This window comes from Mauremys reevesii, linkage group 15 (genome assembly GCF_016161935.1).
Source record: "Mauremys reevesii isolate NIE-2019 linkage group 15, ASM1616193v1, whole genome shotgun sequence".
Classification (NCBI taxonomy): Eukaryota; Metazoa; Chordata; order Testudines; family Geoemydidae; genus Mauremys; species Mauremys reevesii.
Genome location: NC_052637.1, coordinates 14,276,475 through 14,299,363, shown reverse-complemented (window position 1 = coordinate 14,299,363; position 22,889 = coordinate 14,276,475). Strand labels below are relative to the sequence as shown.

General features: G+C 53.3%; 1 protein-coding gene across 5 annotated transcripts; it reads right to left on the bottom strand.

Annotated features, from left to right (window-relative positions):
* Positions 1–559: 559 nt before the first annotated feature.
* LOC120382997 (zinc finger protein 436-like) lies at positions 560–22,089 on the bottom strand. 5 transcript variants are annotated; one of them, XM_039500564.1, is made up of 5 exons: positions 19,768–20,116; positions 15,385–15,518; positions 14,029–14,124; positions 11,153–13,073; positions 560–575 (listed from the first exon to the last, which is right to left on the bottom strand). In XM_039500564.1, exons 2-4 carry the CDS (start codon positions 15,470–15,472, stop codon positions 11,167–11,169), a joined length of 2,091 nt encoding a protein of 696 aa, XP_039356498.1. In that variant the 5' UTR covers positions 15,473–15,518; positions 19,768–20,116; the 3' UTR covers positions 560–575; positions 11,153–11,166. The 5 variants fall into 5 exon arrangements, with proteins under 5 accessions (XP_039356498.1, XP_039356496.1, XP_039356495.1 ...); XM_039500562.1 differs by lacking the exons at positions 560–575; positions 19,768–20,116 and adding an exon at positions 22,074–22,089 and having other exon boundaries at positions 11,096–13,073; XM_039500561.1 differs by lacking the exon at positions 560–575 and having other exon boundaries at positions 11,096–13,073; positions 15,385–15,513; positions 19,763–20,115.
* Positions 22,090–22,889: the final 800 nt, after the last annotated feature.

The window sequence follows — 22,889 nt, the reverse complement described above, 5'->3', positions numbered from 1 at the left end:
TAGTCATCGCCCCCCGCTCCCCATTTGCTATGGGGTCCTGTGTAGGGATAATGGAGATTTAAACAGAGACTCTGCTGCACTCACCTCTCCCCCCTGCAATATGCCCAGGATGGCCCAGACCCTCAAAGGTATTTATTCCTTTGATATCAGTGGATTTTAGGAGCCTAAATGTCATTGAGATTCTGGGCCAACATCCGCAGGGTGAGAAAAGCCTCCACCAGGATCGGAGCTGCAGATGCTGCTATGACTTGCCCTTGCCTGGGAGAGCAGCTGCCAGCAAACAAGGGGTTCGTGCCGGGCAGGCAGCGGCCGCAGCAAGGCCATTGCTTTGCTCCAGCAGATCTGAGCTCCCCGAGGACAGAATCGGTTCCTTTTGTCACCAGATCCCAGAGTGGCTCCCCAGAGGCCTGTTGTCTCCCAACCCCTGTAGGAATGTCCGTCTGACACTTCCGGGAGCTGGGATCTGTTTGCGGCCGCATTCTTGGATATTTTTTTTTTTTGGAGTGCATCATGTTGAGTTTAGTTCCCCACCACTGAGTCGTAGACGATGGTTTATTTGTGACTTTTCTTGCTTTCTGTTGGAGGCAAATAAAATAGAATGTAGTTTTACCAGCCTTACAGACTCCAGGATACTTGGCATGATTAGAAATATCATTGGAATAGAGTCTATTTAATTTGAACAGGAGTGTTGTAGATCTATAGGTGCCATTAACTCAGGGCTGGTTCAGACAAACCCAGGACTTCTGTGGAATATTTATTGGGATCCCTGCGAGGGAGAGAGACTGCCCTCTCTCTTCAGTTAGTTATCAACCAGGAGCCCAGTAACAGGCCGAGCCTTTCATAAGTGACGAGCTATTTGAACTCCTCCAAGAACTAAACCTCACACCTTCTACTCCAAGTGCAGGACGTGTTTCTTTGACCTCCTATCTGGAACATAAAGATACACTGACATGCATATTGGTTTTAGAAACCCTTACCAGAACAAGACACTACTGTACACGCTTCTCCTCTAGGGGGTGTAGGAGAGACCAAAGTCGCTTAGTGCCCAGCTGGAAGGCACTCAGATACACAGGAGATGAGCGCAATAGAAGAACCTATATAGAAAAGAACAACTTTTGGGTGTCCAACTTGAGACTCCGTAAAGGTGTTTAATTTTCCGAAGGGCAGGAGCTTGGCCCTTTCAGGTGACTCATGCTGGACACCCAAACTCCCTAGGAATTTCTGGAAAACTGTGGCCCAATTTTCAGTCCCCTGCCCTCCCCTCCCCTCCCCTTCCCTTGCCTGCAAGCTCCCAAAATTAAAATACCTGCAGTCTCAATTTTACAGCAAAGGGGGGGGGGGGAGGAATTACAGAAAATTTCAGAGACCTGGCAAAGTTTCACTGGTTTAACGAAGGTCTTGTCTACACACGGTTTTTATAGCAGTTTAATTATTATGGTTGGGGTGTGATTTTTCTAATGAACTAATTGCACTGGTTTATTGATATAAAAGTGCCTTATACTGGTGTAACTTAGGTAACAAGGCAGCTTACTTCAACCTAACTGTGGAAGCATCTACACTTAAATTTTGCTCCCGCAGATGTAACTGCCCCACTACACTGACTCCATCTCCATGAGCAGCGTAGAATCAAGGTTGATGTGGTTAGGTCAATGCAGTCTCAGTGTAGACACTGCGTTGCTTAAATTGATTGTTACTGGCTTTCAGGACCCATCCCACAATGCCCCATGTTGACAGTACAATCGATACAAGGGCTCCTAGTGGGGACACCACCAATACAAGGAGCGAAGTGTAGACATAGACAAGTGATGCAATTACTGCGGCAGCTGTATGCCAACGTCAGTTAGTCAACTTACTTTTGTAGCATAGATGTGGTCTTATTCCCCTTCCCTCCAGGTATAGCTATTCCAGTATAAGTACTTTTATACTGAGGTCAGGTCTATACTACAGTGGTTTGGCAGCATAGCTATGTTGGTCAGGGGTGTGGAATAAAAACAACCCAGGGTAGATGCAGCTATGCTGACAGAAGAGCGCTCCTGCTGCCATGGCTGATGTCAGTGGGGGAGGTGATGTTACTATGCCAAAAGAAATACTGCTTTTATTATCATATGATGTGTCTACACTAGAGGATCTGCTGGTATAGCTGTATGGGCAAAGCATTTATAGCGTAGACAAGGCCTGACGTAACTTTTTGTCCACACTGGTATAGATAAGACGGTACAAGGGCTAAAGTTGAAATTTTAAAGTGATTCAATTTAACCAATGCAGCTTTATGTATGGACACTCTGAATTTGGTTTAAACCTGTTTTACAATGGTTTACCTTGCACTCGCAAATTTTCAGGTGTAAGCTATGCTGATATAACCAGTTTTAAACCAAAGTAAGGTGGTTTACAGCAATTCAGCAAATTTAGGTGTGGACACAAGCAAAAGGAAGTTGATACAAGTTGACTTAATGTTGTCGTGTAGACCAGGTTTAAACTGTCTTTTAAACCCAATTAAGTTAAACCAGTGCAACTTCTGCGTGTAGACATGATCTAAGAAATTAAGCATCTTTTAAGGATTAAAAATCATGACACTGACTTCTTTGAAAGTGCTTGGAGATCCGCTGTGGAGAAAATACGAGGTAAGTGTAAAACATTACTGACTGCACCTTTCCGTTGGGGTTCTGAAGGCGCGGAGGGTCAGGTAGGTGCATGGTGACCCAGAGCAGTAGAGGGCATTTCCTGGCTGTAGAACTCAAGGGGCTCATGTCGGACTTTTCTGAGGTTCTTTAGCATGTTCAGAGGGGAGGCAGCCCTGCCGCGTGTCCATACATCGCTGTCCTAGGTGGCCTTCGCTACATAGAGCTCGTGTTGTGTGTTTATAGTAAAATCCCCAATTCTCCAGATTGCCACCCCCCCCCCCCCGTATTCAAAAACCATGAGTTGGGCCCCCAAAAGTCACGAGTGGCTTAAGAGAAGCCACCTTGAGAATAAATTCTGGGTTCTCTGTATTTGCTTTCTGAACCTCTAGGGGTTAACACATTCAAGCTTTTCTCTGCAACACAGGGGACTGGATGATGACTTCTCTCTTTATGAAATTATTGCTGAGAATTTCACGTGACTCCAGCAGCTGGGGCTTTTAGACAATGACCAAATATCACAAGACCAGTGATAAAGACGTTGGCAACCCTGGAATTTACTCCCCGCACCATTGCTGCAATTAGGGCCACATTAAAAGCTGCCAGGGTCTTAGCCATGTCACCTGCGCCCCTCCCCACACTATGGCCCCACCTTACTTGGGATGCCAGCAGCAGAAGCTACCATCGCAAGAGCCAGCTGATGGAGAGCCTCTGCCTCTCCTCTTTCAGCAGCCTGTGTCTGCTGCTCCCTGCCTTCATGCAAGTGGAGATCTCACCTGGGCTTGACTCAAAGGATTCTCTCTGTAGGGGCCCCTGCTGAGCCACAATGGAGGGCAGCAGCACCCAGAGGCCCAACCCAGAGTCCCCCATTTGGCATTAGCAGTACAGGGCTCCCCAGAGCAGTCAAGTTTCAGAGTTAAAATTGGGATGGATAAGGCCCCCCCACCCCCATCTCTCAGCAATTGGCTCAGACTCTCTGCAAACTCAGGCAGACATCACCACAGGGGTCACATTTTAAAGCTTAACAACCACAAAGTCTAGGAACCTTATTATTATTCAAAGAAAACTAAATACAGGAGTCAGGGCTGGTAGTGCCAAAGGGTAAAATTTTCAGAAAGTATCTATGGGATTCAGGAGTGACATAGTTACATAAGAGTCTAAGTGTCACTGAAAGTCAATGACTCACTTTGGCTGGTGGGACATAGCCATCGAAGTCAATTAGCATCACAGAGCCGCAGAGTCTGATCTATGCCCTGGCTGTAACCAGTCCCGGAGGAGTGACCCTTTTAGTGGGCCAGGCCCCTAGCCGCACATGGTATGTCAACTCTGCACAGAAAAACCTGCAGCAGCGAGTCTCAGGGCCTAGGTCAATTGGCTGAAGTAACCATGGAGATGTTCCCACCCAGGCTCCAAGACCCCCCCAAAGTCCAGGACTGCAACCCAAGCCTGAACAGCTACAGTGCTATTTTTAGCCCCACAAGCTGAGTCAATGGCCCTGGGCTCTGAGACTCGGCACTGCAGGTCTGTCTTGGGAAGGTAGATGTACCTCAAGACGGCCTCCCCGTCTCTGTCCATGGCTCCCTGCAGTGACTCCAACTCAGCCTGACTCCTGCAGGAGGTTTCAATCGGGCCCCTTCAGGGATCTCAGAGTATTTCCAGAGAGACCAGGCAGCCTTGCAAAACAAGGTCGCTATTGATTAGTCCCTGGGTGTACAGAATCAGAGAGCCCCTGCCCTAGCCCAGAGAGAGGCAGTGTTCAGCCCGGCCAGGGCTCCCTTCAGCCATGCTGCCATCAAAGGCATCTTGTCTGGTTCTTGCTCTCTCTGTCCCTTTGTCCTTGGATTTCAGCCACTTGCCCCCTTTGCTCTCCATCCAGCCGGGGCCTTTGCTCCACTTCCCTGCCAAAGGGTGTGTGCCGTAGGGGGAGGAGAGGGGAAGTAATCTCTTTCCTCTGGGGTGCTGGTTGCGAACATCCTGGCCATTGGAGTTCCCAGTTCTTCCAATGATAGGAGGTCAGTTTCAGCCATTACTTTCAGGACCCAGTCATACCCCACCCTCCCTGACAGTTACAAACACCTTACAGCTCCTGTTCTGTCCCAAGAGCAGCTTTTTAATAGGTTTGCACCCACTAGGGAGCTATGCAGAGCACAGAGGGAAACTGAGTCATGCATCGCCATCATAAAAATATTACCAAAATCCCTGCTTTGTCACATGCTAGCCTGGATCCTCAAAGGGTATTTAGCCCCCTAATTCCCAAAGGAGCTACCTTTGAGGCTCCAGGCCAGCAGTGATGAGAGCAACTCCTGAATACCTTTAAAAATCTGGCCTAAGTCACTTTTGAAAATGGCACATCTGAAAATGTCACTGTAGGTCTTAATCCGGTTCTGAGTCCGCTGGAGATTATTCGACCTCCAGAGCTCACTGCAAGGCAGCTGGTGTTGTGTTAAATCAACGAAAGCTTGTAGAGAAATACGAGCATATGTTGAGTCAAATATCACAGAGCACAGAAGCAGAGCCTGCTGCAAGCTTTCTGCAACCGCAGGGCCGCCTCTGGCTTTTTTTGCCACCCCAAGCAAAAAAAAAAAAAAGGGGGGGGGCAGAGCAGCAAAGCAGGGATAAAAAAAACAAACAAACCTGTGGCACGGCCAGAGCAGCAAAGCAGGGGGTGGGGGGGCAGGAGAAATGGCCCCGCCGGCAAAGCAGGGGAAAAAACAAAGAAAAAAACCCCTACAGGGCATCCGGAGCCAGGGTGCAGGGGGACTCCATGTGCTGCAGAGTGCGTGCCCGGTCTAGTGGGGGGGGGGGAAGGAGCGGGGGGAGAGAGAGAGAGAGAGAGAAGGGGGGCAGCCAGGGCTTCAGCAGAGTGCTTGCCCCGTGGCCCCGATTGCCGCGCCGCCTGCCAGGAGGGCTCCGCGCTGCTCTGGTCAGCGGGGAGGGAAGGATGCGGGCTGCCCTGCCGAGTTTGCTGCAGGGAGCTCCTCTCTTCTACCCCTACAGGGTGGCCGGATCAGGGAATCAAAAAAACCCCCGCAAAACCAAAAAAGCAGCCGTGCTGCCCTAGGATTGGGCGGAATGCTGCCCCATAGAATCTGCCGCCCCAAGCATGAGCTTGCTCGACTGGTGCCTGGAGCCAGCCCTGTGCAGCCGATAGCCCTGCTCCTCCACATGGCGTCTGTCTGCATCCTATAGCTGCTTTTGGCACGGCTCGCCTAGGGCAGGTGGCTCTGTAAGGCGGGCTGAGCCGTGTTGTTATCCAAGGGTTGATCACAGGCAGGGCTGAGCAGGCAGTTGTCACAGAGACGTGTGGGCTTTAGCAGGCATCTCCTCCAGGTCTGCAGAGTTCCCTGCTGCTAAGCTGCCCATTCAGCATGACTTTCAGTGGCATCTCTCACACGGAGCCCCTGGCTGCAGCCAGAGACATATGCTGCCGGCTGAGTGGCGTCCCAGCTCCCATCTGCCACCACTGAATAGGCCATGGAGTGCTTAGCCAAGGCAGCCAATCACCTTCCAAACAACCCCAGCAAGCTAACATTCTCCAGGGCTTGTGTCTGATTGTGGTAGAGAACTCTGGTCACTTTGAGCACAGAGGCCCAGCAGCTAGCCAGAGTGAGCCATCTTGTCTCATGCCATGTGGCTGGCTTTGGCGGTCTCCCACCTGAAGCTAGTTTATCCTTTCTTCTCTTTAGCTAAGAAGCGGTCCACAGGGAGGGTGATTTTCTCCACTAAAGAGCCAGGGTTTGTGTTCCTTCAACAAAACATTTTTTTCTGCAAAGTTGAAGCATTGCTGCAGCATCCTTCCCTGGCAGGTTGTGGCATTTACTCTGCTTGTCTACCTTCCGCTGCCTTTGCACCCCAAAATCCAAACATGCGCGCACACATCCTAAAACACATCTGGTTCCTGTCTCATCCCCCTTTGGGCTCCTGTTTCCCTTTCTCAATAGTCCCCCTCCCCCAAATCATTTGGTTCACATCCCTCCTCCCCATATAGTTTGGCTCCTGTTCTGTCTCCCCCTGCCCCACACACCCCTGAAATAATTTGGCTCTATTGCCTCCCCTACTCACACCCCTTTGTTGTTGTTATAGATTGTAAGCCCCTCAGGGCAGGGACCATATTTTTGTTTTGTGTTTGTACAGCACCTGGCAATCTGGCATGACAGTGTCCTGCACCATGGACGGGGCTCCTAGGTGCTACGGTGCATCATGGTAGCCCCGAGAGACCACAACTGAAATCAGCCCCCTGGTGAGTCCAGGGGCTGCACAGACACCATGCGAGAGGCCCCACCACCTTACAGGCAGGCAGATGATGGACCAGCAAAACATTCCCGGGTGCAGAACTGGGGGCTAAGGGGCAAGTTTTTGGCTTTCCTAATTAGCTGCCCTAAGGGAGCCCTCCCCTGGCTGTACTAAGTGCCAATCTACCCCTGCCCCCTCTTGCCTGCCCCACAACCAGAGCACACACAGGGGGTTGGGAGGAGGTCAGGTCACTCCATCTGGCAGAGCAACCCATTGGCTCCAGTTCCCCTCTTCAAACGCCCCACCAGAAATCATTCAGCACCAGTGCCCCCCCTCACAAAAAACAATTATTTGGCACCCCCCCACACAAAAACGTCTCCCCACTACCACACCCCCTCCCTTACCCAGAAAGAAGGTGGCATTCAGGGTGCCTGCAGCTGTGTAACAACAGGAGGGACCAGCTCTTGTCCATCAGCATCCCCAGGGGTGTGAGTCTCCACAGAGGTGGATAGAAGTGGGCTCTGGCCTCCCAGCTGCAGGATGTGATGTTTCCAGTCAAAATGGAATTAGGATTAAATCTAGACACTGCATAAACATGGGACTAAACCCACCCAATCCCTTTGCTGCTGAAATTTCTCTTGCACACCTGATTCCTTGTACCCTTTTGCACAGACCAATGGCAGCTGTGCACAGCAGCTGGCCAGGGCTGGGCTTGGCAGCAAAATGGGCATGTGGAAAAAGGGGTTGATGAGCAAAATTAGCGGCACTTTTGAAAATCCAACCAGTTGTGTCCAGAGAGAAGCAATAAATAGACCCAGTCCCACCTTGCAAAAAGCGGCACAGACACATACGTGCGCCCTAAAAGCACCGACCACACTCCCTGTAGTCACACATCATCGGAACAGCAAGGTTGCCAACTCTCCCCATTTTAAAAGTCTCAAGCCATGTGCCCAGCTCCTGGAATGTAGCGACTGTAGGAAAATCTTTTAAAAAAATTCTGAGTACGTTGCTAGTCCCTGTGGTTGCAGAAAAAAGCTTGAGAACATGACCTGAGTGTATAACCCAAGAGCTCAGAGACCAGAAGGGGAAGAAAAATGCCATTTTTAAAAATCCCAGGGTTTTTAAGACAATCTTCAGATTTTTTTGAGGCTTCTCTCCTGCTTGTTTTGAATGCTTCCAGCTGGTGGCATAGCTAATCCACCCTGGTGACTCTGGAAAACTGGGATCTATTCTTGGCTTTTCCCCGGGCCTGCTAGGTGACCTCAGGCAGCTTGCACTGCCGTACCGCAGTTTCCCCATGTGTACAAGAGGGATAACGATTCTGTCATGGAGTCACAAGGTCTGGTCTACATCCCCCCCCAACTGTCACCAGGCTCCAAGGAGTGACCCCTTTCAGTGTGCAGGACCCACACAGTTCCACGAGGCAGGCCCTGGGCCTCTGAGACTGAGTCTTTGGCAGTAGTCATCCCTGTCTGTCTACCCAGCAAATCCAGCTGAGCCAGATTCCTGCAGGAGGCTTGTATGGCAGCCCTTCAGGGCACCAGGATCTCAGAGTCCTGCAGAGATGCAAGCAGCCTTTTCTAAACAAAGGAGCCATTTATTAGTCACCTGACACACCTAATCTGAAAGGCCTTGGGGCAGCAGAGGCAGAAATTATGCCAGTCCATCCTGGTCAATCAAGTGCCATGAGCCAAGCTGCGATGGACTCCCAACCTGTCTCCCACAACCCTTCGTTTGCCCAGCTCACAGTTCCTGTGTCCCTCCGAAAGGACAGCTCTTAGTCCAGTTCACATGCTGGGATTTCCTGTTAGGCACTGATTGTTCAGTCCCTGGGGGTCTCACTTTGTCTTGCTGGATCCTCTGTTGATCTGGGTTAGTTTCAATCAGTTCCTCAAGGACCTCGTCATTCCCCCTAGACAGTGAGGAGCCACACACCCATCTCCTGCACTGTTCCAGGAGCAGCGTTAACCCTTTTGCACTCATGGGGTAGCAATGCAGCGTACCGAGGGAAATTCCCACAGATGACCGCCTTTGTATAATGCTTTGAGATCTGCAGATGAGAAGCGCTAAGTAAGAGCTGGATGTTATTGTTTGGGCTCTCACCACGGATGGATGCAGCAAAGACAAATACACTTCCTTCTGTCACTCAACACCCCTCCTCCACCCCACCCACCTCCTGTTCTTTAAGATGAACGACTCCAGACACATTGAGTTTTGCTAAACTACATTCTACTTTATTACCCTCTAAGCCGAAGCAAGGAAGTCAAAAGTTAAACCCTCGTCCCACCTCTGTGCCCACGGCCCAACTCCACCCCTGTGCCATTCCCAACCCATCTCTGTCCCAGGACCCACCTCCCCCAACAATAAACCAACCTTTCAGGCCCTTCCCCGAAACAAACAGCTCGAGCCAGTGACAAAAGCCAATGATCCGGCCGGGAGAACCCGGGTCCAAGGAGTCACCTGCTGTGGTAACTAGAAGATGTAGTGTTAGCCCCTTGTCTGCCAGCAGCCGCGCTCCCAGGCAGGAGGCAGATTCCGGCAGCTGAGTTCCCGACTCCCTGTGGCCTCCTCACTGATGGACTCAGCCTGGCCTGTTGACTTCCCCAGCTTCCTTCTCTGCCCAGCCTCTTCCTCAGGAACCGGCAGACGCCCCCTCTCCCATGCTGTTCCCTCCCCTTGGGGTGTCATTCGTAGCCCTTTAGGATTCAGGGCCATTTCCCAGCACTATTATCTTTCACCTTCACTCCCTGACTGTCTGACATCACTGCAGAGCTCAGGCAGTAACTTCCTTCCCCAGTTCGGTCCGTCTCCGTCTCTAGCCGTGAGCGTCGCTACTTAACCAACTGGCCCCAAGAGGCCAGAGAGGATTTTTCCACTGACACCCACCCAGGGGCACAGTCAGACCCAGCATTAGTGCAACCAAAGATAAACACAGAAAATGTACTAGCTCGGCCTTCCTAACCATCCTTTGTCTAGCACGGGATGTGTCACGCAGAATCTAAGGGGAGCAGTTAGAATGAGCTGCCCGGAGGCGCCGGAAAGGAAGGACAGTATAGACATGACACCCTAAAGCTAACGGAATGGAGGGGGAACTGGATAAATGTGACCCCCTCCCAGACTAACAGAAAGGGGGGGGGCATATAAATGTGACACCCCAAAGCTAATGCTATTGACATCGGATTCCCTGGGCCCACTAAGGCTGTTCTAGGCTCCCCACAAGAGGGAGGGCCTGTGGAAACCAACTGCTGCTCTGCACCGTGCTGGGTGAATTCATCCTCCTGGAGCAGAGAGCAGGGCAGAGCCCTGAGCCTTGCCTTTTGCATCCTGAAAGAGGGGCAGTTCCCATGGAGCGGGGCTTGTGCATCTGTGGCTCTCAGGCCAAATTTCATACCTTTGCCGGGCTCTGGGTCACTGGCCCCCCCTTTAAATGGCTATAACAAGGCAGATTCCCAGCCACAGAGGCCCTTCGCTGTGCTTATTTCTCCAGGTATCTCCAGCAGCAAGAAGTCCCACTGGTGAACCGTGCACCGCTCCAAAGCCATTCCTCTGTTCCAGAGACAGATCCCCCTCCCGCACGCTCTCTGGTTGTTTCTCCCCCAACCTCTGCCCCACATCCCCCACGTCTGTCTGCTCTGAGGTCTCCCGCATTTCCTTCTGAGCTGGTGACAGCACAGAGGCAAACAGAGCAGAGCAGGTGGAAAAAGTTGCATCGGGGGGACAGCACCTCTGTAATCCCATCTCTACCCCACAGCCCATGATGCTAGATACCCCCCAGCCCCCGGCACACCCATACACTGCAAGCTCCGTCTGCTTCCCATCCAACCCCCTGAACACTAAACACTCAACCCCGCCTCCACTCTGCTTCCCACCACCCACCCGCTGCCCCCTCTGGTTCCTACACCCCGAGTCCCCAACCCTCATCCCCTCTGCTTGATGTCCCCCGCACCTCCCCTCCCCATCTAGTTCCTATCCCAGACCCAGCCCTCTACCCCCTTCCCTTCTAGCTCTCATTTCCGCCTGGGTATGGGTTGGGTGGGGGGAACCCCCTGGCCCTATGGCATTCAGGGCAGGGGGGAGGGGGAGAAAGGGGTCTCAGCTACTAGGCGGCTCAAGGCCCATTTTCCTACATCAGCACTGAATAATGCTGCCAGTGCGAGGGGGGAAATTGCCACCCCCACCCCCACCCACAAAGAATCCCCTGGCTGGGGGGAGAACATGCCAGTTCCCCTCCCAGCCACCTCCAGGGCAGGGGGCGTTTCTGGCTCTCTCCAAAAACAAGGGTTCCCCCTCCCCCCACACACCCTGCTTAGCCATGTTAGTTGCTGGGAGGAGGTTGCTGGGCCCAGCTCTCTGGAGGGGCAGCAGCACTGGCCTCCCCTTCCCCTGGTCTCCATGCGCCGGGAGCTGAGAGAGACTTGGTCGCCCAGGCCTGGGGGGAGGACGAGGGGACAGGGCATTGGAAGTGGGTGGCAGGATCCTCAGCCCAGGCCTCGGGTGGTGGCGTGGTTGTCCCGGTCCTCCTCTCGGCCTCCCACCAGGTGGGCGGCAGCAGGGAGAGTGGGCTGTTGGTGCCGGCGGTGTGGAGTCTCTGGTGGGCCGCCAGTGCCGCACTGAGGCTGAAGGCTTTGCCGCAGTCGGGACAGACATGCCGTTTCTCTGCGCCAGCCTGGGCGTGGGCCCGCTGGTGCCGGTTGCGGTGGGAGCTGCGGCCGAAGCGCTTGCCACAGTGGGCACAGGGGAAGGGCTTTTCTCCGGTGTGAGTGAGCCGGTGCCGGTCGTAGTGTGAGCTCCAGGCAAAGCCTTTGCCACAGACGCCGCATTGGTAAGGCTTCTCACCCCGGTGCAGCCGGCGGTGCCGCTCCAGGGCTGCGGCAGCGGTGAAACCTTTGCCACAGTCAGGGCACTGGTGAGGCCTCCCTTCCCGGACGGCGTGGGTGCGCCGGTGAGCCAGCAGGGTGGAGCTGACGGCAAAGCTCTTGCCGCAGTCGCTGCAGCGGTAGGGCCGCTCGCCGGTGTGGATGCGCCGGTGCCGCTCCAGGTGGGAGCTGACAGCAAAGGCCCGTCCGCACTCCCCGCACCGATAGGGCTTTTCTCCTGTGTGGATGCGCCGGTGACGCTCCAGGTGCGAGATCCAGCCAAAGCTCTTCCCGCAGGCCCCGCACGGGTACGGCTTGCCGGCAGCGCCAGTCTCACGGGCCGGCTCTGGGTCCTCGGCAGGCCTTTCCCGGGCATGGGTACGCCGGTGTTTGGCCAGGGCCGATCCCCAGCGGAAGCGGCGCCCGCAGTCCGGGCAGGCGTAGGGGCGCTCGCCCGTGTGCACGCGCTGGTGTTTGAGCAGGTTCGAGCTCTGGCTAAAGCATTTGCCGCACTGTTGGCAGCGGTGGGGGCGCTCGGGGCCACTCTCCTCGACCTGGCCGGGCCCGTCTCCCACCCCACCGCCATCCTGGGTCTGCGTCCCCTTGTGCTTGAAGCGCTGCGGGTCCGTCTGGTGGTTGAGGCGCTTACCGCAGTCGGCACATCTCTGAGGCGGGGGCGGGGCTTCCTCCTCGGCCTCCTCCTCCTCCACGGCCGCTGCGTGGGTGCGCATGTGGCGGTCCAGGTGGGAGCTCCAGGCAAAGGCCCGGCCGCACTCCCCGCACTGAAAGGGCTTCTCTCCCGTGTGGATGCGCTGGTGCCGCTCCAGGTGGGAGCTCCAGGCGAAGGCCTTGCCGCAGACGCCGCACTCGTACGGCTTGCCACCCAGGTGGCTCTTCTGGTGCCGGGTCAGGGCGTTGGGGTCGGCGAAGCTCTTGCCGCACTGCGGGCAGCGGTTGGGCTTCTCGCCGCCCGGCGCGTGGGTGCGCTGGTGGGTCAGCAGGGATGAGCTGACGCTGAAGCGGCGCCCGCAGTCGGGGCAAGCGTAGGGGCGCTCCCCAGTGTGCACCCGCCGGTGGATGGTCAGGTCCGAACGCTGGATGAAGGTCTTGCCGCAGTCGGGGCATTCGTGGGGCCGCTCGCCCGTGTGGATCTTCTGGTGCTTGGCCAACGCCGACTTGTGACTGAAGGTCTTGCCGCACTCTGCGCAGGTGTTGGGGCTCTCCCCGCTGTTAGCCGGTGGCTTCTCCCCCGCCTCGGGGCTTTGGGGAGCCTTCCCAGCGCCGTCGGCTTTTTCCAAGGCTGGCTCCTCCGGGCTCGCTTGCTGCGGTTTCTCCTCCTCTTTCCCACTGGCTGTGCCATCCGCTGCTAGGGGAGAGAGACCCAGACACGAGTCATTCCCTGCCCGGCGAGGGGAACAAACCACAACTGCCGAGGAGGGTGAGTGATGATAATGCAGCGTTCAGGCCTCTATATTTGCCCGAGATGCCAAATGGGCCAACAAGACCCAAAATTGTTTTTGATATTTTTATATTCTTACTAATACGGATGAACAAAGAACAGTGTGTGTTACATCTGCCCACAAGCAGATGCTGGGGAGGGGCAGGAGGGGTGGAGCAGGGGTGATGAGAAATAGCCTAAAGTGTTGCTGGGTAGAGTGGGAGTGTAATATACGAGCGTACACTTGAAAACTACCTCAAATCCTATCTTAAGGCAAGGTCAGGCAACCAATCAGGAGGGGTGAAGGGAGACAGAGACAGAGACAGAGACAGAGACAGAGACAGAGACAGAGACAGAGACAGAGACAGAGACAGAGAGTGTGTGTGTATAAGAAACACTAACAGGCCAAAGACATGCCCATCCCTGACCGAAGCATAACCTCACTCCCTACCCCTCCCATGGGGTACAAAAGAGGTGGTACCAAAGCCCCAAGACCCTCTAAAATGGCACATGACCATAAATTGTAAGAGGTGGGACCAAGGGTGTGCCCTACAGGTATAATTATGCCTGCTATGGACGGGGAATGGGGATACTGGAAAGAAAGGCTCTGCCAGCGGGCAGAGCTATAGATATGCTTGCCTGATTAACGCCAATAAACATCACGTTGCCTGAACTTCAGACTTCTGGTCTTCTGCTTTCTGTCTGCCCTTAGCAGGGAGATCGAACGGCCAGCAGCCACATCTCCCCCCAAAACCCTACCCCAAAAAGAGGGGACCGATTCTGCCTCTGCATCCAATCCGGACACTCCCGGGGCTCATTCAGGGTTGGTGGGAAGCTATGCGTGATGTTGCAGGGATCCTCTCCTTCCTGCAGAGGGACTCACCTGCCCGGCCACCTCTGGGCATGTGGAGATCCAGGGCTGTCGGCTCATCCCCTCGGTCCAGCCGGGAGAGCAGGTCAGGCTTGGAAATTGGAAATTCTGCTCGGAGACAGGGTGGGCGACAAAACAAGATCAGAGCGGCTTGGGCATTGCCCCCCCCCTCCATGCCTTCCTCGGCCTCAGTGGCCCCTTCCCAGAAGCCCATGGGGCTCATGCTCTCTGCCATGACCAGGTCCTTAGTCCTTCTCCCCTCTGTAAGGGGCCTCGGCTCCTATCCACCCTCAACCGCTCTCCTCACTGCTCAAGACAGCCCATCAGAGAGGAGTCACGTTTATACTAGCTTCTTCCCCACCCTGTTACTCCTGCCCCTGTTAAACAGGCTGCTTTTCCCTTTCCCCACCCCCTCACTCAGCCTGCTCTCTCATCCATCAAGTCTCACTCCAAAGCTCCTCAAGGGAGAGTTCTGTGTCCAGCCCCACATGCTCACCCTCCCACCCAGATTCAGCCTCCCTGCACTGCCTTTCCTAGTAACTCTGAGGGGCCTGTTCCCCCCACTCCTGGGCAGGTCCTCCTCACTCCCGCTGCTACATCCTGTGCAGGGACCCACCTCCTCCTCTCCCAGACCTTTCTGGCACGTGTCTTGTCCTGTTTTGCTGGCTTCTGCAGCCTTGCCTTTGGGAGATCCTTTTCCTCTGCCTTTGTCTCCCTGGGCTATCACTAGGGCCCTACCAAATTCAGGTCCATTCTGGTCAATTTCACAGCCATAGGATTTGAAAACTGGTAAATTTCACATTTGCAGATGTTTACATCTGAAATTTCACCCTGTTGTAACCGTGAGGGTCCCAATCCAGAAGGGGATTGTGGAGAAGTCGCAAACCTGGTGGGTGGGGGTGTGGGGGCGGGGTCCATGGGATTGCCACCTCACTTCCGTGCTGCCTTCAGAGCTGGACTCAGAAGACAGCAACCAGGGAGCTTCCTGGAAGTGGGTCTGAGCTCTCCCCCTCCCATCCCAAGCAGCTGTGTGGGGGTTGGACAAGTCCTGTCCCTCCCCAGGGCAGCCAGAGCTAGGGGCCCCCTGGCTGGGGCACTCCTAGCAGCAGGGGAAGATCAGATTTCATGGGGAAGGGCTTATTTCACAGTGTGTGACATGTTTTTCACAGCCTGAAATTGGTAGCGTCCTAGCTACCACCATCCCTTGGGACCCACTGTCCCGTTCCCATGGCTTCATTCACCCCCTTCTCCACTACATCCCTGAGTTCTGGGGCATAGGGGGAAGCAGGAGGCAGATTCCTCAGCAAGGAAGACCCCTGAATGGGGCCACTCGCGGCTCCTTATGGAGAAGAGGAAGCGATTACTTACCGAGGGCCATCAGGGTTTCGTAGCTCTCCTGCATGACATCCCTGTACAGGGCCCTCTGCCGGGGATCCAGCAGCACATACTGCTCCATGGTGAGACACGGCTCCTGTCTCCTCCACCAGCCGCCGGCCTCTGCAACAACAAAACCTCCCCCGCTCAGCACCTGCCGCCCCAGCCATAAGCCCGCGGTCGCAGGCACTGCAGAACCAGGCTGCTCTCTGCCTCCCGGGGTGACTATCATTCTCATATCCCCGCTTTTTAGAATCCCCTTGTTCCCTCCCCTATGCAGACCTGCTGTGCTTCTACGCCCCTACCTCTTACTCCTGGGAGCACTCCGGGCTGCAGCTTCACATGCCTGGTTATTAAGTGGACTCTGTTGGCGTTACCCTGATTACAGTGGCTGGTGGCCCTGCATGAATCAGAACTTTCTTGGAGGTTGGCCTAAGGCAGCGGAATAAACTCTCTCAGGATGTAAGGATCCTCACAAACCTCCCCACCTTCCGCCGCCAGTGCAAAGCCCAGTTCTTGGACCTGGCTTCTCCGACAAACATATACCACTGCGGGAGGGGCATGAATATATATGTTAAAAATTGTGATTGCAAAGTGCTCAAATGCTACGATAACGAAGGCCATGTAAGCGCCCAACATTGACATGTAACCGAGCACAGCTGTGCAGAGTATGGAGGTTCCATGTCACGGAGGGTTTTGTGATTTCTAAACAGACCTGCCTTCGGAGTCAGCATGAACACCGGAAACTTCTAAATTTTCGGCGAAGGAAAATTAAAAAAAATAAATAAATAAAATAAATAAATAAATAAATAAATGTTTCAGGGCATTTGAAAGGTTTTGTTTTGACTCGTTTCATTATTATTTGGTGTTATATAATGGCATGTCTCACACACACATTTTAAAAATTCAAAATGAGTCATTTCAAAACACAGCAATCAAAACGTTTTGTTCCCTTTCCCCCCCTGAAACAAATCAATCTGATGACAGAACTGCATATTACGATGGCATAAGGTTTCCATCTAGGTGTCTCCAACCATCTCTAGAACTAAGGGGTGAAGTTTTCAGAAACTGCAAGTAGACCCAATTCCTAGTCATTTCAAGGGGGCAGGAGCTGATAGCAGGAGGTCTGGAGTCTCAAGAGAATGTGTTGGGGGGGGTCTCCCCTTCTTCCCCCATACCTAGGGGCTACTCTGTGCAGTTGACACAGGGGCTGGAGGGAAGCAGCTGCACATGCAAGACAGACCAGCTGATCTGGAAAAGTCTATGCTAACCAGCTTCAACTTCTCCATCCGGTGGCTGCATCCTCCTGGCAACCCCCACCATGGCCCCATCTTTGCTGTGTTCCAAGCCAGGAACAGACTCAGCTAAGGATAAGAATGGAGGGAGGGGAAGAGATCAGATCCCTTTCATCTACTGATGGCATCGGACCCCTCACCCTCTCTTGGCTAGAAGCAGAAAGGTAAGATACCCACTCCTGGGTGGGGCTCACACCTGCAACCTCTAGATCCAACAGCATGAGCTGCAATTGCCGGACCTAAGAGACCCAGATGGTGGGCCCCACCATCAGGAGCCAGCTCTAAGCGTTAGGTGTTTCTATCACTAGAGGGGCGACGCATGGGTCGGTTTGTTGGAGGGTGTAGCAGAAAGGGAAGGGTAACTACAGTATTGCCAACCCCAAAACATTCAGGCCCTAACCAAAATATAACAAGATTTAAAAATCATGATAAATATTGGGGGGAAGGTATTTTCTTTCTGGTTATGACCCCCATAGGCTCAAAATTTTCAAGCATCTCTGCAGTTTATTCACCTCGTTGTATTCTTGCGATTTTATCTCATGGTGTTTGGTGCGGGAAATTTGGAGAAAAGGGCTTGGTTTAAATGTTTACGTAACTTCGGTTCCGAAACAGTGTGAGATTTTTCAAGCAGTATACAAAACACAGTCCTCTTTCACTGCCGCATGGCATTCAAGCCTCCATTTTGCCTGTCCCCAATGAAATGACCCTAATCCGTTGGCTAAATTTCAGCTCCACGTGGACATCAAATTACAACAACAATAATCTCCCTTGAGCCCAATAATTAAGGGTACTAGGGTTCCCACAGCCTTGTGAAAGAGCCACGCGCAGAGAAAGGTCAGCAGCAGAATTTGAACACAGAACCTTGTGGCACCAAAGCACATATTTAAGCCTCTCGAGCTTCAGCAGCTGGTGCCAGTAGTAGCCTCTTACCCTCTCTGAGGACAGAGACTGCTGTGACACACACTTTATAAAGATCAAGAATAAAATCCCCTTCACTGCATGAATCTCCAGGTGAAATCCTGCAGAGGACATCTGACTAGTGACCAAAGAGGTCCCTTCTGGCCAAACAATTGAGGTCTTTAAGTGTGTTCCACCTCCAGGGGTAATTGTATCATTTACATCTACGCAGGGTGGGTGCAAAAGTCAACCAGATCAAAACGTTGGCGCTTTTGCATTTGCTTCGCATGGATGCAACCAGGCTGCAACAAAGTGCGAGGCAGATGGAGAATTACAACCCGCGATTTCAGAGGGGCAGGGTGGTGTCAGGGTGGGGAAAAGAGGCAAAAGGCTGGGGGGAAGGAGAAAGGAAGAGTTAAAATACTGATCTGTCCCAAGCAGGGACTTTGTGGAAAAAGCATTGTGAGGGGTTCTGTGTTGATGGTGTATCCCATGTGATTTCCATGTGCCAGTCCTACCTACCCTGGGCCACATGCAGAGGGTAAATCCGAGCAGCACCTGTCCAGTGTCTCTGTGCTAATTTACACCAGCTGAGCATCTGTCTCTGGTTTTTAGCCCGTGTTTCAAAGCTAAACTATTTTCTACTTTTTAAATATTTTTCCTTGGGCAGCTGACACAAATCTTCTTAGTCAACCACAAAAGCACGTCCTGTGGAGTCGGTAACACATGCCACGAGTCGCTGAAAACTGCCTCCATTTATTTTCACCGGCTTCCACCAATTTACAGCCCAGCAGCGGGTTCAAATCATTCCCTCCTTTGTGCATTGCCCTGTATTCATTGACACTGACTAGCCCAGTTGGGTTAGTTAATGGTTAAGAGTTAATCATTGACTCAAAACTCTTGCAGTTAGTTATCGGCAAAGGAGGCCACCCCATTTCCAAATCACCAATATATTAAACCGCCTAGTGTGGCCTGCTATTAAGCTTTTGCCTCTATGTTAACTAGTCATTTATACTTACTGTTTCCTGTCTCTTAGCCAATTTCCAACCCAGAACAAAACTTTACCTCTCATCCCATCAGCATTTAGTTTCCTTCATAAGCTTTTTGTGAGGGGCTTTGTCAAAGTTTTTGAAAGTCCAAATTAAATCTGTCTACTGCTTCTCCATTGTCCACTACTTGCAGTGGTTCTCCACCTGGGGTACACGTACCCCTGGGGTACACAGAGGCCTTCCAGGGGGTACAGCAGCTCCTTTAGATATTTGCCTAGTTTTACATCAGGCTACAGAAAAACACCAGCAAAGTCAGTACAAATTAAAATTTCATAGAGACAATGACTTGTTAATACTTCTCTATATACTACACACTGAAATGTCAGTACAATTGATTTGTTTTATAGTGATATGGTGACAATGAGAAAGGAAGCAATCGTTCAGTAATAGCATAAACTGAGCCTTTTGTATTTTTAGGTCTGATTTTTTTAAGCAAGTCATTTTCAAGTGAGATGAAACTTGGGGGTACACAAGACAAATCAGACTCCTGAAAGGGGGACAATAGTCTGGAAAGGGGAGAGCTGCTGTGTTAGTGAACTCTGATAGCTTAGCAACATGATGTTGCTTAGCAGAAGCTAGTCTATATCACATAATACTGACCTATCAGCCTGTGAAGCCGAGGGTTTCTAACCCTCTAAATATTGCTGGAAAGAGATTTTCCAGATACTGAAGTCAGGCTCACTCACCTGCAATTCCAAGGGCCAGCACGCTTTACAAATGTATTCTCTACCCTTCAATCCTGTGCTCTAGCAGCTGATTTTCACGTCTGGTCGCATTTTCTTTTGTTGCTGGCAACATATTGCTCCTTCTCTAGCAAAGATACTTTCGCAAGCGCTGGCTAATTAAATCCCACCTTTCAGTACATGATCATACAGGCGCCTTTTGAAATCCAATGTACATTCCCACCCACAGCCAACCGCCTTCAGCAAGTTAAATCACACACACAGAAAGAGAGAGGAGAATGGGAACTTCTGGATCCACTCATGCAGCCAGTGACAGCAGTAGCTCAGGGACTCGCAGACCCCCAGGAGCAGAGATTATGGGGAGGGTAAGATTATGGGGAGGGAGCCATTTTTACAGTCCGGCCACAGCCAAGACCGAATTCTCTCTCTCTCTCTTTCCCTCAATCACCTGCAGGCTCCGGCTCAGGAGCTGGTGTGGGCAGAGCCGGGGGAGGTCCCAGGCACCGGAGAAAGTCCCCCCGCGGGCCGGGCGCAGAGGGCGCTTCGCTGAAGGTCTTTCCCTGGCGCAGCAGCTGCTCAGCCCTGGCTCTTGGGTCACTATGGACGCAGCTGCTGGCACTCAGCGCCTGACCCAGGAAGCTCAGCCCCCTGATATCCTGAGCGAAGGAGCAGCAGCAGCAGCACCACAGAGGAAGAGAGCAAAGGCATAAGCCAGAGCAGCCTCCCGTCCCTTCGCAATAACCAGAGCCCTCTGGTGGCACCAGCTCCTGGATCCGCGTCGCTGCGCTCCCCCCGGGGCAGAACGTGGCCCAAGGGGGCGGATCTGGCCGGACGGATTCGGCCCCGCCCTGTCTCTGCCCCCGCCCCCTCCCCGGCCCAGCCGCCTGCGGGGAGTGTGTCGGGAATCCGGTTCCAGCGCAGCCGGGCTCCCCATGCCCGTGTGCCCGCCCCGCAGCGTCCGCGGCCTCGGGAGCCAGGCGCAGGCCGGATCCCGGACCGGGCGGGTGTAAATCAGCTGAGTTTGTGGAAGCCATGGCAGTTTACACCGCTAGGGATCTGGCTCCACTGACTCCCAGGGTGTGATGCTAATTTACACCTGCTGGGCATCTTGTCCCCATTGACTCCAATTTACACCTGCTGGGGATCTGGCCCCCTGACTCCCAGGGAACTATGCTAATTTACACCCGCTGGGGATCTGGCCCCCAGCAAGCAAGGGCAATTTACACCTGCTGGGGATCTGGCTCCACTGACTCCCATGGAGCTATGCCAATTTACACCCACTGGGGATCTGGCCCCCAGAAAGGGATTCTAATTTACACCTGCTGGGGTTCTGGCCCTCAGCACTTGCATGGGGCTCTCCAGCCAGGCATCTCAAAGCGCTTCACAAGGAAAGGCAAATCTCATTATTATCTGTGTTTTATGGGTGGGAAACTGAGGCATGGAAGGCCTGTGACTTGTTCCGGATCATGCACCAGATCAGTGCTGGAGCCCAGAGCAGAACAGAGGAGTCCTGTGCAGGAAGGACCCTCCCAAAATGTGTTCAGGTTCCCACACCACATAACAACCCATCAGGAAGCTAGAGTGCAAGCTGCAGCCCAGGGGGATCATACATCCTGTTATTGTTTGTACAGCACCTAGCGCAATGGGACCCTGGCCCAGGATTAGGGCTCATCGCAGGAATTACAGTGCACAGAATGGAACATCAGACACTCCTTCCCCTCTGGAGCTCCAGGGTTTGCTGGGCAGAGGACAGGGAAAGATCCAACAGGCGTCTAAGCTGGTCTACAGAGATCGGAGGTGAAAGAGACTTGGGGAGATGGACAAGGTCCATTCCACACCCAAACACACACCTTGGAGAGCATAGGCGCTTAGTGGCTGGTGAGCACAGAGGGAGCCAGGACACTATCATTAACCCCCCTTTTACAGATGGAGAAACTGAGGCCTGGAGAGTGGACATGACCTGGCTAAAGTCCCCCAGCAGGCCAGGTGTTCTGCTCTAAGCAGTAGTCGCGCTTGCATATGGAGGAATAGCTGCTGTGAGCAGAGCCAGAAAAGGGGGGGGCACTCCTGGGGAGCAGCATCTGGGCTCTAGTTGGGAGTCACTCCTCTGCTCCTCTTGGCCTCTCCAAGCTGCTCCCCGACTTTTGGTGGCTTTCCTGCCCCCCATACACTTTTCCAGTCCTTCCAGCACCACTGGAGGAGATGTGAAGGCAAATAAAGAGGCCACTAGAAGACAAATACCCAGGTGGTCAGGAGGAGGTGGTGGGAGGGGGCGTCGGTGACTGGAGCTTGCCTCAGTTTCCTCATCTGTAGAAAGGGGTCAGTGACAGCTGCCCTCCTCCATAAAGCGCTATGAGATCTACTGATGAGAAGTGCTAGATAGGAAGTGGGTGTCACTCCTGTATGAGAGCCAGGTAGTTATTATTGCATGGCCTCGGTGAGCCCCCCACCTGGCACACTACACAGGTATAGCAATCCTGTCACAGAGTGGCCCCTCTCTATCACACTGATCCCCACCCCCACCTAGGATCCTGCACGCACATTTACTGCATGCAGGAATGGGGCACAGACACAAGGGAAAGACCAAGTGCAGAGCCGGGGGTTGGGGGGTCAGGGAGGGCAGCAGCTCCGGGACTTGCAGACCCCCCTGTCATCCCCCCCCAGGAGCAGAGCTGGGGCGAGGAGGGGCCGTTGGTGCAGAGTCACTTTCCTGCCCGGCCGGCCCCAGCCCTTCCCCCGGGTTTCTCCCCTCACCTGCAGGCTCCGGCTCAGGAGCTGGTGTCAGCAGAACCCAGGGCTGCTTCCAACCACTGAAGAAAGTCCCCCCATAGGTTGAGCACAGTGGGGCTTTAATGAAGGTCTCTCCCCAGGAGAGCAGGGCCCAATGGTCAGATGCAGGATGCTCAGCATGCCTGGGGGAAAAGTGTATTCACTTCCTCCAGGCTCACAGTCACATCCCCAGTGATGCTGCAGGAAACTAGCTGGCCTCCGAGCTTGGGCTCCGAACTGGGGGAGCTGCACTGCACTGCCTGAGCCTGACTGTCTGATGACCCCAGCTGTGGAGAAGGATTACAGTTTCCAAGGGGGAGAGAGAGCTTCCAAGGAGGAAAAAAGAACTACATTTCCCGTCCACTCCTGGGAGTGCAGGCCAGTTTTCCACTCTCAGCTAGCCCAGGCTATTTCTCCTGCTGCTTTGGACAGGGGAGAGACTCTCAGTGTGCAGTGACAGTCAAAAAAGTTTCCAGAATGTTGGGAATCATTACAAAAGGGATAGATAAGAAACTATCATATGGCCTCTATCCATGGTAAGCCCACATCTTGAATACTGTGTGCAGATGTGGTCACCCCATAGAATCATAGAATATCAGGGTTGGAAGGGACCTCAAGAGGTCATCTAGTCCAACCTCTTGCTCAAAGCAGGACCAATCTCCAACTAAATCATCCCAGCCAGGGCTTTGTCAGGCCTGACCTTAAAAACCTTCTAAGGAAGGAGATTCCACCACCTCCCTAGGTAACCCATTCTAGTGCTTCACCACCCTCCTAGTGAAAAAGTTTTTCCTAATATCCAACCTAAA